At 46.7% G+C, this 13,177-nt stretch overlaps 1 protein-coding gene across 2 annotated transcripts in view; it reads right to left on the reverse strand.

The window, feature by feature from the left end:
• TACC1 (transforming acidic coiled-coil containing protein 1) overlaps positions 1-12,935 on the reverse strand; it is a 77,346-nt gene extending 64,411 nt beyond the window's left edge. The window contains exons 1-2 of one of the 2 annotated variants that reach the window (XM_078379654.1): positions 12,845-12,935; positions 9,467-9,549 (exon numbers count right to left, since the gene is read on the reverse strand). Coding sequence is in view for 1 of the 2 variants with exons in the window: in XM_078379655.1 (XP_078235781.1) it covers positions 3,688-3,800 (113 nt within the window). In the remaining variant the exon portion in view is untranslated. Of the gene's footprint in view, positions 1-3,687; positions 3,928-9,466; positions 9,550-12,844 lie in introns of those variants that run through there. The other variant, XM_078379655.1, reaches the window with a different exon arrangement.
• Positions 12,936-13,177: the final 242 nt, after the last annotated feature.

The following is a 13,177-nucleotide window of genomic DNA, read 5'->3' on the forward strand; positions in this document are numbered from 1 at the left end:
TGACTAGGGATTCTGCAAGATGTAATCTACAAAATTACCATATTTTTCTGTATATAAGATGCCCCCCATGTATAAGAGCCCCCCCCCCACTTTTCTAATCCAAAATTAAGAAATCTAAGAGGGGCTTAGCAACTGTAGGGGGAAAGGGATCAAAGCTGCAGGATCGCTTTGATCCCTGCTTTCCCCTCCACTTGTTTTTGTTCTCTCCTCAGTTTACTTCTGTGTATAAGATGACCCTCAATTTTTAGTCTAAAGATTTTAGACAAAAGTATAGTCTTATACATGGAAAATATGATATCTTCCCCATGTTCTGCATGCTGTGTTACACCACTGGTTTATATAGCACAGAGCTTGGAAGTGACCCATTATAAGTAACAGTTACCCAGAACTAGTGAATGTTGGGTAGTTACAAGTAGTAGTTACAAATGGTCTTTTAAAGAGTAACAAGTTACATCTCAGTTATTTAGCTATAATTAATATGGGAATTAGTAGAGAATAATAGTAGCAATCAGTAGGTAATAATCTGAGTTATTTAGCTATAATTAGCAGGGGAATGTTAACGTTTTTTCAAGGTTTCATGCCATTCTCTTATCAATCCTAAGTGGTTTAAAAACAGCATACTTTGGTTTTGTCACTATTTCAATAAATATTTTGAAGGTGTTATATCAGAATTGGCCCCTAGAGGGAACTAGAGTTTATTTTCATGTATTTATCTGTGGCAAGGTTACCCCAAGGCAAAAATGGACAGCATAAGGCGAAGAGTGACCTGGCTGTCAGAATTGATGACTAACACAATGGCTGAAATCCTGTTGCTTACCATAGCAAGTCACACTAGAAGAGGTCCACTGAATAAGCAGATATTTGATGAGCCAATTCAAAGTCCCGTTGATTCAAATGGGCCTACTCCAGTTGTAGCTTACTTATAGTAGGTGGTGAGTAAGCCCATTTGACTCCATGGAATTTAGGGGATCGACTCATTAAATCCCCACTGATTCAGTGGGTCCCCAACCCCCGGTCCACAGCCCAGTGCTGGTCCATGGCATGAGCTGGACCAGGCCACAGAGACAGACCTCCCACCCACCCCCGCATGCACTCACCCCCCCACAGCTCATGCGCACATGTGCACACACTCCAGCATGCCCACACGAGTGCTGTGCCACCATTTGTGCACACGCATGAGCGCCTGCACAAGTGCAGCACCACCAGTTGCACATGTGCATGAGTGTGCACTCATTTGGAAGAGAGAGAGTGTGTGTTTGCACATGTGCATGAGTGCGGGGGTGCCCCACCTTCCCCAGCTGGTCCATGGGGTGAAAAAGGTTGGGGATCCCTGCTCTTACCAACAGGATTCCAGCAAATTATAATAAGAACAATAATAGCATGCCATCCAGTTAATTCCAACTAATGACAACCCTTTTCCGTGGTTTTCCAGGTACAGAATACACAGAGGTGCTTTACCCTTCCCTCCCACTGGAGGCGCTGTGGAACTGTGCAGGTCGCCCAAGGCCACCCAGGCTGGTTTTTCTCCCTGGAGGCACAAGTGTGGAATTAAACTCCCAACCTCTGGCTTTGTAGCCAGACACATCTGAAACCACTGAGCTATCCAGCCAGCCGAGCAAATTATGATACTCTTTAAAATGTAACCTTCTGATCTCTAAATCTAGTTCACACCAGCTTTTCCGACGGGGATGATATGAGTTGTAGTCCAAGCCATTTGAAGGATACGGTGTAGGGGAAAACCGACATACATTTGTTATAAGCCAACCTCCAGAGTTTATTTATTAATTTATTAAATTTATACCCCGCCCATCTAGACCGAAGTCTACTCTGGGTGGCTAACAATAAAAACAATATAATAAAATAAAACAACAATAGTAATATAGTTCAAGATGGGAGGGAAATATTCAAGGGATGACAGGCGGGAAAGCCTGCCTAAAGAGCCAGGTCTTAAGTTTGCTTAATGAACAGAAGACTGAACATGATTTCCAATCACTTTTTCCCCCCAGATCTATTTTGGAGACAATTCATGCTAGGACCCACGTGCTTTATCACAGAGTGTTAAGCCCTTCCAAATGATTTGTTTATTGACACAGAGAAGTCTAACCAGGGACCAATTCCTCCCTCACGAAACCCTCTAATTCTTTACTGGCAGAGGCACCTATCTCTGGCAGCAGTCCCTGGGCTGACGTGAAGACAAGCTGCTTTGTTGTGACACTTTCTCAGGGGGAACGACGTGTCGCAACAAAAATAAGGAAGACTCTCCTGACCTCTGAAAGGGCGGTGAACAGATCGTGGCCCAAGCCTGTCATGCCACAGAAACACAGCAGCATTTGTGGTGCCAGTTTAACTGGCTGAACTCCTAAACACCCATGGAATACAAAGGACGCCTACTCCCGAGTAAACACACGCAGCACTGTTATGCCCTCAGCTGGTTTTATGGGGCCCAAGACCTTCGAAGTGGCTCAAGAAGGCGATACGGCAACTACAGCAGGGTGGAAAAACCCAGCATGAGACAGGGCATCATGAATTCTAACCACAAGGTTTGGGGAAAACACTGTTAGGAGGAGACAGAATTCTCTGGAAAAGGCAGCAGGAAAGGAGGAAGACCAAACATGAGATGGATTGACTGCCTAAAGGAAACCACAGGCTTGCGTTTGCAAGGGCTGAGCAGGGGGGGCTGAGGTCTGGACATCCTGGAGGTTGCTCATTCCTAGAGGCACCACGAGTCGGAGGTGACTCGACAACCCACAACAACAACTGTTAGGAGCTGACAAAATCCATACATTGCAAGGTCCAGGGTAAGGTGCTTGTAGTTCATTGACAGGAGTTTCTGGAGAACATTAATTCAGCAGTGCCCCCAGCTTTGAGTCCCCCAGATGCTCCGGGACTGCAACTCCCAGAAATCCTGGCCAGCAAAAGTCATGGTGAAGGCTTCTGGGAGTTTGAGTCCCAAGAACAAACATCTGGGGACCTCAAGGTTGGGAATCAGGGATTTATAAGGTCAGAAGCAACTGGATGGCTCACAACACATCCAGCCCAAAGCAAGAGGGGAGAGCCCCTCTCCTACCTTATTATGGGGGGGGGGGGACTTTGGTCCTCCAGATGTTTTCAACCGCACACTCCATGACCCCTCAAGGCTAGCCATCCTGGACTAGGTCTTAAGAGAGTTATTCAGAACATGGAGGATGGGGGGGGGGGATATTTCTCCTCTCCAAGTATCTGCATTTCATTTACCTTTTGACACACACATGTACACACACAGCCGGGGCGTAAACGCCAGCCGACCTCAGGCGTGGCTACCGTCCACGCCGGTTTATGCCCAATCCAACTTGGTGGCCCTTTAAGACCCTTCTAGCCTTCCGGCCTGCTCTTGTGCAGCAGCGGAGAGCCCTTCACGCCTCCACCCCCCCCCCGACAAACCCCTCTTCCTCGGAGCCCTCGACTTAGCCGAAACCCCCATCATCTCATTTTCTTAATAAAATGTCTTTAAGCCACAGCCGGAAGATTGCATGCGCGTCAGCCTCGATAACAATACTCATCTTTCCAAGTAGCTCTGTTTGCCAAACTTTAAAACTCAATTTCTAGCTCTTAAGCATCAAAAGTAACGGGGAGGGTAACGTAATTCCACCCATCCCAGCAATTCCCGCCCCTCCCGGTCCCGATCCTTTCGCCTTTCTTGGCACTCACCCGGCCCTCTCCCCCGGTTTGCTCCTGGGACGGTCTTCTCGTTTCGCCCCCAGTGGAGGGGGAGAAGCCGCCGCCGCCGCCGCCTTCTCGGTCCGGCTCTGGAATCCCCCCATGATGATGACGAAGGATGCCTTTGGGGGACCCCCCAGGCGGCTCCAGCGGGGGGGGGGAAAGCGTCCAGAGGCTGGCGGGACGCCCCGTTCCCCGGGCAGTTCCGGGCTTAAGGGACGCGCCCAAGTCCGGGAGAGGAGGAGCCGGCAGGTGCGGGAGGGGTGAAGGTCGGCCTGCTCTCCAACCCAAGGAGCCGCTCCGGGGGAGGCTCGGGTGGAGGAAGAGCAGGGCGGGTTGCCAACTGTTTGGTCTTGGCTCCGCTCCTGGGCTATCTATCAGCAAAGATCCCAGGCGCGCATCTGGCGCGCCTGGAGGGGAGAGACGGGCTGATGCAGGGCGCTTCAAAGGGGGGGGGGGGGAGAGTCGCAGGCGCTTGAGCCCCTTTAGAAGCTGGCACAGGTCCTGCTCCGGATGAGGCCATACCTTGGATCCCTGCAAATTGACAAATCAGGGGAGCTTTTCGACTAGGACCGAACACTGCGTCAAGTAGAGATGGTCTTATCACGTTTGGGTGTCCAACAGAAACTTGCAGTTTTGGAAGAGGGATTTCACCCCCCCTTGGTCTGAACAAAACCACGTGGCACCTTATCATATTTTAACCTAAGATGTCCTGGGTGTGTCTCCTTCCTTAGAAATTTGGGTTGAAGGGCAATCCGAGCATTTGAGTTATATTGCCTTTGGTGCTCGCTTTCAGACTTTCTGCCTCAATCTCAAATTTTGCAGCCTCTTTGGTGTAAAACTCTGATGAAGAGTTCTGCTGAACTCTAAAGCTTGCCTTTTCGCAACTTTTTACACAATCCAATAAAGAGATTGGTTCATCCTGAACTTGCTTCTTATTGTCAAAGGAGCTTCTGGGCAGAAAATCTGGTAAACTGTAAGTTTCTTTCATCATTTGAGTTTGGGGCCAAGGGAAAAATAAGCCACAGCAGTGAATCTGGTGAAAATATCTCTCTCTCTCTCTCTCTCTCTCTCTCTCTCTCTCTCTCTCTCTCTCTCTCTCTGTGTGTGTGTGTGTGTGTGTGTGTGTGATGCTATAGAAGGCTGCAGCAAGTGGGAAGGGCGTGAAGCCCCTGGACTGAAATATAGAACTGTATCTTGGCCAAGGTTGCCAACATTTTTGCTGGCTCTGCTCCTGTGCATTTACCAGCTTCGTCAGAGAGGAAAATTAAGCAAACGAGGCTTTCACCGTGATTTGATTTACTTCTGTATGACAATAATACATTTCTGTATGAGCCCCCAAGCTCAGAAACAACAGTGGAAGACTATCATTCATTAATAAATAAACAAGGTCAATTTATTTGAAGATGATTTGTTCACTGTGGGGTGTATGGGACACAATCCACTCTGGAATTCTGTGCGCTCTTTGTTCTTTCCACCCTGAAGAAGTGCTGCTCCATGCAAATCCAGGGAATGATGGAAATGCTTACCCTTTGCTTTGAACTGGGGGCTTTGCAGGAGGATCCCATATTTATGCAGGTTGCTAGACAGGTTGGTTAATTCATTTTGCTAGCAGGAAATATTTATTTCCAGGCTACCGCAGGGATGCCCGGGGTGAAACAATCTCCAGATTCCAGGTTGAAAAAGCTTAGCTCACTGAATCTGTACAGGGCGGTGGCCAAGTGTCTTACTTTAGGAGAGCCCAGTTCTTAGTTCAGTTCCAGCCCAGTTTAGAGAGAAAAAAAGTAAAAGAAAAAACAAACAAAAAGCAAACAGGATCCTTGAAGTTGTTCGTTCAGAATTCATGCCCGGGCAATGAACTTGGCTGGTACTACAGGTGCCTCAGGACCAAGCAGAGGGCTTTAAAAGTCACACTTACACTGCAAAAGGAAGTTACCTCCTAAATTACACATATAGTGATAGTTTCATTACCAAAAGAATGATTAAATACTTGCATTAAATACTTGCATTAAATACTTCCAAGCCTTTGTCACTAGCAGTGTTTTCTTACAACAGAGTCTCCTCTGCTGATGGAACTCCCTACCACTTGAAGCACAACACACAAAATTCTAATGCAAATTCCGTTCAAATAACTTATTTTTGTGATTTGGGGAAACTACAGTGACACAATCTGAGCAAAAGCAACAACAACAACAACCACACCAAACCCGGCCATTTCTTGACATAGGAAGGAGGAAAGTCGCCTAGGCAGTGGCCACACAGTTTGGCAACTTTCCTGCGTCTGGCTTAGACAAAGAAAGATCTTTAACTGGAAGAAAAGAACTCTGGTTTTTAAAAGCAGCCAGCAGCTATTTTTATCTGTAACCGCTCTAAAAATCATACTTATTTTCAGCCTAGGCAGATGCCCCGAGGTCCATAAAATGCTAAAAACATTTGGAACTACAAAGTCAATCAGAAAAAAAAATGCAGTTTGAAGAAACCAGAACACATGACAAATCAATCTCTGGACAAACGCCCTCCAGAAAAGGAGCAAGAACGGGTTGGCTCTGGAAAAACCACCGCAGTCCCCTTCAGATCCCAAGCATGCCATCATTTCTCTCTGCAAAGTATTTGCATGATGCTTCCGGAAACCGGGAGTTCTGCCAAGCGGCAAGAACTCATTCCCCACCCAGCCGTCTGTCCAACAAAGCCAGGGCCCTTAACCTTAAAGAGAAAAACAAGAAGCAAGAGGCTGTTTCAGGTTGCCAACTTTCAAAGGAGCCGCAGTAGTTAAAGAGGATTTATCCTGAAAAAAGAGATGCTGCCTTTTGTGTGCAAGACACAGGGCTTTTCTAGACAGGGCAGAAGTTCCACCCCGGTTGGGGGCAGTGGCCACCACTGGTCTCAGCTGGTGCCAAGAGGGAGAAGGATCCTTGCCAGGATCTGATACCAAAGTTTTAAAAGCTACATCCCCAGAACTGTTTCTGTTTGGGAGATCTTTGGGTTTTTTTATTTTTATTTTGCAATCGATTCTCTGCTCTCTGTTGCTTATTTTCTGGAGTGATTTTTTAAAAAATAAATATGATAAAGAAAGATTTCTAACTAGAGGCTTTTTTTTGGTGATGAAATAAACCACACAGGAGGCACCGGTGTACTAAACTCCCCACTGGAACAAACCCTGGAACAAAATTAACCATGACTTCAGCAGGGGCAAAAAAAGATTTGGAAAGACATGGGTTTTGTCCCTGTTGCCTCCAAACCAAGGACTATGTCACAGGGATGGTGATGGTGGTGGGAAATACAGAAACCATCTGTGACAAACTAGTATATTGATAAGGCAGATGTATCTATAAGCCCTCAAGTGAAATTAATAAATAACAACATGGTTATCTCCAGGAGCCTGCTGGTTGAAAGCCCAAAGCACTGTTTCCAGTCAATGTAGATCCAACATTTCCTAATGTGACATCCTCCAGATGTGAATGAGCAGGACTCCCAGAACCCCGTCAGCCATACTGGCTGGAGAGGATCGAGATGTAGTCTTTGACATCTGGAGGATAACAGCCTGGGGAATGATGGTGCAAGCCAATACCAAATGGATCGTTGGCCACTACCCTTGTAGTGGCCAATTGGACACCTTTGAAGCAAAACATAGGACTGCAAACTTCTCTTTTCTCTTGCTGCATGGTTTACTGCTATAAGACCTATATGAATCCCTTACTTATCTCTGGGAAACCTATTCAGCTTCTAGCTCTTATAGCACGGCATGTCCATCCAGTTTAAAGCACATTTTCATAGCCACGAGGACTAGGAGCTTGCTATAATTCAAATGAAATAAAAATTATTTAGAAGCAAAATTCTGCATCCATAATTCCGGGGTTTCTGGACTCTCATGTACGCTTACAGTCTTGAAACATAGTCCTTTAAGACAGTGGTCCCCAACCTTGGGCCTCCAGATGTTCTTAGACTACAACTCCCAGAAGCCTTCACCACCACCTCTGCTGGCCAGGATTTCTGGGAGCTGGAGTCCAAGAACATCTGGAGGCCCAAGCTTGGGGACCACTGCTTTAAGAAATAGAAGTGCTGCTTCTCTTTTTGGAGGAAAGAAACTTTAAGGAAGGACATTATGACAATACAATAGGATTCCCTTATCCTCAGGACCTAGGATTCACTTATCTGTAGTCTGAAAATATTAAAAATATTAAAAGAAAAATCCTGGAGATATATATTTCTAAAGGTGATGTTACTAGAACTAGCCATGAGAGGGAGCCAGAGACCATGCAATCTGCATTTCTCAGCATCTCTGAGCGTCCCTGGAATGAACCCTCTGTGGATTGGGGGGGGGGGGGGCTACTGTATCTGAAAGGTTCTCTAGCACAAGATCCTGGACTTGTTCCCAGTTATGCCAGAGTGCCAGGAAAGTGCCAATGGGGAAACTGCAGGCAACCAGATGGTGGTTGCTACTATTATTCAAAAACACCAGGCCCAATCAATCAAGATCACAAAAGACATTGACAGGTCTTATCGAACAGATACAAGTTTTAACCAAAAACCTCAGTATATGTTAAATATCGGTGCAGGATGTACGCTGTTCCTAATATTGCCATTTGTTTTTTGGTTTTTTTGTTTTGTTTTTTGTAGCTCTGATGGTGTGATTTCTGAGATCTGCAACTGCGTGAAATGGCTTGACATAGTTCCCAAACTCCCGATGACGACGGGGACCACTAAGCTGTGTTTCATCCACAAGCGAGATCTTTCTCTGGCCAGATCTCTGTGCTTTTGTCAGTTTTTCCAATTCTTTCTTTCTTTCTTATTCATTTATTTAAAACATTTATATCCCACCTTTCTCCCCAAAAGGATCCAAGGTGGTTTATTTTTAACTCTGGCATCCCCTGGAATTACAATGTCAATGGTCCCGACAGTTCTTCGTTCTGTTACTACTACCTCTGGTGTGTTCTGTTCAAGGTGTCTATCCGTTTGGATTCGGAAATCTCACAAGATCTTGACTTTTGTCATTTTCTGACACCTTCTCTACCTGATGATGTTGTTGTTATTAGTAATATTAATATTCTGCCATTCTCCACAAGGATCCAAAGCAGCTTACGGTATTTTTTAAAAAAATCAAGCACTTTTTTAATGAAAAGAAACAAAGTTATAAGCCCAATAATAAATTATAATATTAAAAAGCATTAATTAAATATCATACTAAAACTCATAATATGAACAACATTAAAAGCCCAAGTAAAACCTAGAATAAAACGCTCCTTTTAAAAATTCCTCTTGGTCAACCAGTTATTTAAGGGGAAGCCTGCCTGAAGAGAAAGGTCTTTGCCTGCTGGAGGATGGATACCCAAGATGAAGCCAGGGTGGCCTCCAGTGGGAGGGAGTTCCAGAGTCTGGGAGCAGCCACAGAGAAGGCCCTCTCCCATGTCCCCACCAAGTGCACCTGTGGGGGGGGTGGGATGGAGAGAAAGGCCTCCCTTGATGATCTTAACACCAAGGCAAGCTCCTAGAGGCAGAGGCGGTCTTTCAAATAGCTTCTTTCCTTCCTTCCTTTGAAATGCGACACTCTTCCAGACCTCCTTGATGAATCCATCTGTCTTTTCTGCAGCACTGATGCCAAACACCAGGCAGGCTCCTGGAACAGGATGGTGGCCAGAAGTCCATGCGGCAATCAAGTGGCAGAGAGAGAGAGATCCAGGCTGTCCCCGGGCAGCCAAGAAGGGAAACCACGCCCTCCAAGGGTTTCTCACAAACTTTGAATACAAACAAGGACAAAGAGCATCAAACTCACCCTTTGCAGCAAAACCTCCAAGATCTCAGGCGTCTTCTACGGCCGGCGCTTTCTTCCTGAGCAGCGCTGCCTCCGAAAGCGGGCTGTGCCGGCGAAGAAAGCAGATGGAAATGATTAGTCCTCCGCCGACACCATGGAAAGTTCCACGGGGGGGTGTGTGAGCCAAACCAAATGGTTCCTTCGCCCTCCTGCCTGCGGAGAGCCTTTCTTCGGTTCTCCCGGGGAGGGTGACTCAGCTGGGTGTCTCTCCACCACATGCATCATTCCTTTAAAGGTCTCTGGGGAACACCCTTTGCCACCCGGTGAGGGCCTCTGAGCACCCATGGAGTTCTGGGTGACATCACTCAACACCCCCCCACTCCTTCCCATCTCGGGCACATGGAGGGCTTTTTTTGCTTGTCATTTCCTCAACCTAAACCGAAGACCGGCGAAGGGGAACGCGTGGGGCGGGCCTTCGGTTCGACAGACAGCCCCACCAACCTTGGGGAAACAACGTAATGTCCAAGCAGAGAGAATTCATCCACCCGGAAGCCAGTCCTCCCAGGGTATGCTTCATCAAAACATAGTCTAGGATCAGTGGCAGGGGGTGTTCGTTGGGACTGGTGGAGCGTCAAGCCGGACCTTGCCCAGGTGGAGCCAGGGGTCACCCTAGGCCACGGAGCGACAAGACGTGGTACAAGGTCACGAGTACAAAACCGAGGATCTGATCCATTCAACGTTACAGCAAAGCATGCCTCAGAACCCACATTTTCTTTCTCCAGGAACAACACATGGCATGGGAAAGATGTACTGAAACCGGGAGATAGACTAAACTATGGAATGCAGATCTAAGGGCTTGCAGGATGGTGCCTATAGCAATGCAGGAAAGCATTCCTTCAAACTCAGTTTTTCTTCTTCAGTCGAATTTCCTTTGCACAGAAAAAGCAAAGCAGGAATCCTAGAATTGTAGAATCACTGAGTTGGAAGGGGCTTCTAAGGCCATGGAGTCCAACCCCCTGCTCAAGGCAGGAATCCCAAATCAAAGCAGAGCTGACTGAGGGTGGTCCAGTTTCCTCTTGAATGGGACACTCACCACCTCCCGAGGTGATGAGTTCCATTGTTGTACTGCTCTAACAGTTAAGAAGTATCTCCTGATATTTAGCTGAAATCTGGCTTCCTGTCTCTTGAGCCCTTTGTTGCGTGTCCTGCACTCTGCAAGGATCGAGAACAGATCCTGTCCCTCCTCTGCAGGATTACTTTTCAAGGATTTGAAAAGTGCTCTCTCATCACCCCTCAAGATGAGCCATTTTAGCAGAACGAGTGCAAAGCAAAGGATTTGGGGGGGGGGACATTTTGGCAAGAGATTCGGAGTCCTACACAGATGTTTCTGTCTTGCAGTGGCAACATGTCGAAGGGTATGTGACACATTTTATTTAGTCATTTCCAACCTGATGCACATTGGCCCGTCTCTGAGCAAAGTGCAATCAATAAAAGGACCTCAAACCAATCTCAAAGATTTCAAACAGACTGAAATAATTCAAAACAATTGAACAAGTCAAGCAGAACCAAACTGATGGATCAAGAAGCAAGCCATGCTCCCAAAATAAGACCCCCGCCCCCAAAAAATTCTGGCCAAGTTTTAGCATGGTGCCCAAATGAGAGGAATACCGATACCCATCGGGCCTCTTAACAGGAGGACATTCTACAATCGGGGCGTAACAGGCAAGAAGACTCTTTCCCATAGGTCTCCCAAGGGTAGGACACAGAGGAGAGCTTCTTAGGAGAGTCAGACAGGGATGTGGGGAGAGTGTTGAATCAAGTTTTCAGGGTTTCGAAAGCCACATGCTGATGTCCCAGCACCCAGTCCTTCAGCAATCTGTCAGAATGGGGTCTCCACCAAGACCAACCATTGGTGCTTGTTGGTGTTCCCCATGTTAAGAAATGCAGCTCATCTACGAATCTGCCTTCAAAGATCCCACAGTGCCCACTGATGTAGCATTGCTGCCAGGTATTATGGGAAATATATGCAATGGCTCCACCATGGGCCATGCAATTGATGCCAGAGTCAACAAAGGTAAAAGGGATTCACCACTTTGGGTGAGTGACTCCTTGAAGCTGGATCAGTCCCTAATAGGCCACATGTACCAGTCTCTATTAGATGTGTGCAGATTTGTGTTTATGGACTATACCCAACTTCCAGAATTTCCCAATTAGCTATGCTGCCTGGGGAATTCTGGGGATGTAGTCCAAACTCATGCCCACAAACCTATAGTCTCTTTCTTTCTAGTTATTCTGCTTCATTGTTCCACCTGTGATGGTATTCTGTTCTCTCTCTCTCTCTCTCTCTCTCTCTCTCTCACACACACACACACACACACACACACACACACTATGCTATCTTTTCCAACATCTGAATGCTTAGAACCTCATTATTTTTTTCACACAGCCAACATAATAATCTACAAATTTGGATAAACACTTTGAAAATGTACTAAAATGAAAGTCTTTGCCCTTCATCTCTATCAGGTTCAAAAATGTACAGCTATATCCAAGATGGAGATATTGTATGGGTTGTACACATAGATGTTAAAAATGAGATGCCTCTCCAGAAGCTAAGATTAGCCTCAATGTAGTTGAATCCAGAGGGATTCAAAGTCAGATTTTTGACGTTAAGCGCTCAGCACCCGAGGCGTGAAAGGACAGACTTGTAAGGGCTGGTTTCTCCCTTATTCGGTTAGATCTCAAGTTTTTTCTACTTCAAGTACAAAGAAATCTGAAGAGCTGGATAAATTCTTATGAAAAAGAAAGCAAATGAAAATCTCAACTGTTCCTGGTCTGGAGGGCATCTGTGACCAGCCATGACGTAGGGCAACATCAGTGGCTTGAAAGTCTATTCTGGTTTCCTAGCAACTGCATCTCCTTCCTCCCTTTCCCCCAGAAGTGATCCATTTGGCTAATTAGGGAGCGAGCCCTCCTGCCCGTACATTAAGAGCAGGGGTGTCCCTCCAGCTGCTGTGGGGTTCATACTCCCATCAGCCCCACCCAGCATAGTCCCTAATCGGGAATGATGGGAGATGCCATCCACCAAACTCTGAAAGGTTTTCATCAGAGGTTGGGGAAGTTCTCCTTTGGGACTACAGTTCCCAGAATCCACTAACCAGTCATGCTGGCTGGGGGATTCTTGGAATGCAGCTCAAGAAGAGAGTTCCCCTCCGTTTAGGGTCCTGTTGGGCTCCGAATTCTGATTCCATCCATCAAAATTAGCAACTGGGGAAAAGGAGACCTTTAAAAAACACACACACACACATCTTTTTAAACATTCAATCCAAATTAAAGGCAAAACTATTTGAGATCCACTCCCCCCCCCCACGCCACTCAAATAAGTTCATGGCATCCTACCTTTTTTCCCCCCAGGCTTTACGTTCTTTGGTCTTCACTTCTTAAGACACGGCCCAGAAACAGGGAGAGGCGAGCTGGGAAGCAGGGCTGCGGAAGGAAGGGGCCGAACCCAGGCGGGGCCAGGCCGGGCTTGGGGCATCTGTCAGAAAAAAAGCATTGCTTATGATCAGAAGGGAAAGGGAAGTTTTGTAATCTTTGGCCAAAGGAAACGGATGGTTCCCCTGGGGAATCTTCCCCGGCCAGACGGCTGGGGCGAAAGCCGCTCACAAGACCTGCGGCTGAAGAATCTGTGCAATTTGAGCCATACAACCTAAAATCCAGGTTGGACTGTGT

This window comes from Pogona vitticeps, chromosome 8 (assembly GCF_051106095.1).
Source record: "Pogona vitticeps strain Pit_001003342236 chromosome 8, PviZW2.1, whole genome shotgun sequence".
Taxonomy (NCBI): Eukaryota; Metazoa; Chordata; class Lepidosauria; order Squamata; family Agamidae; genus Pogona; species Pogona vitticeps.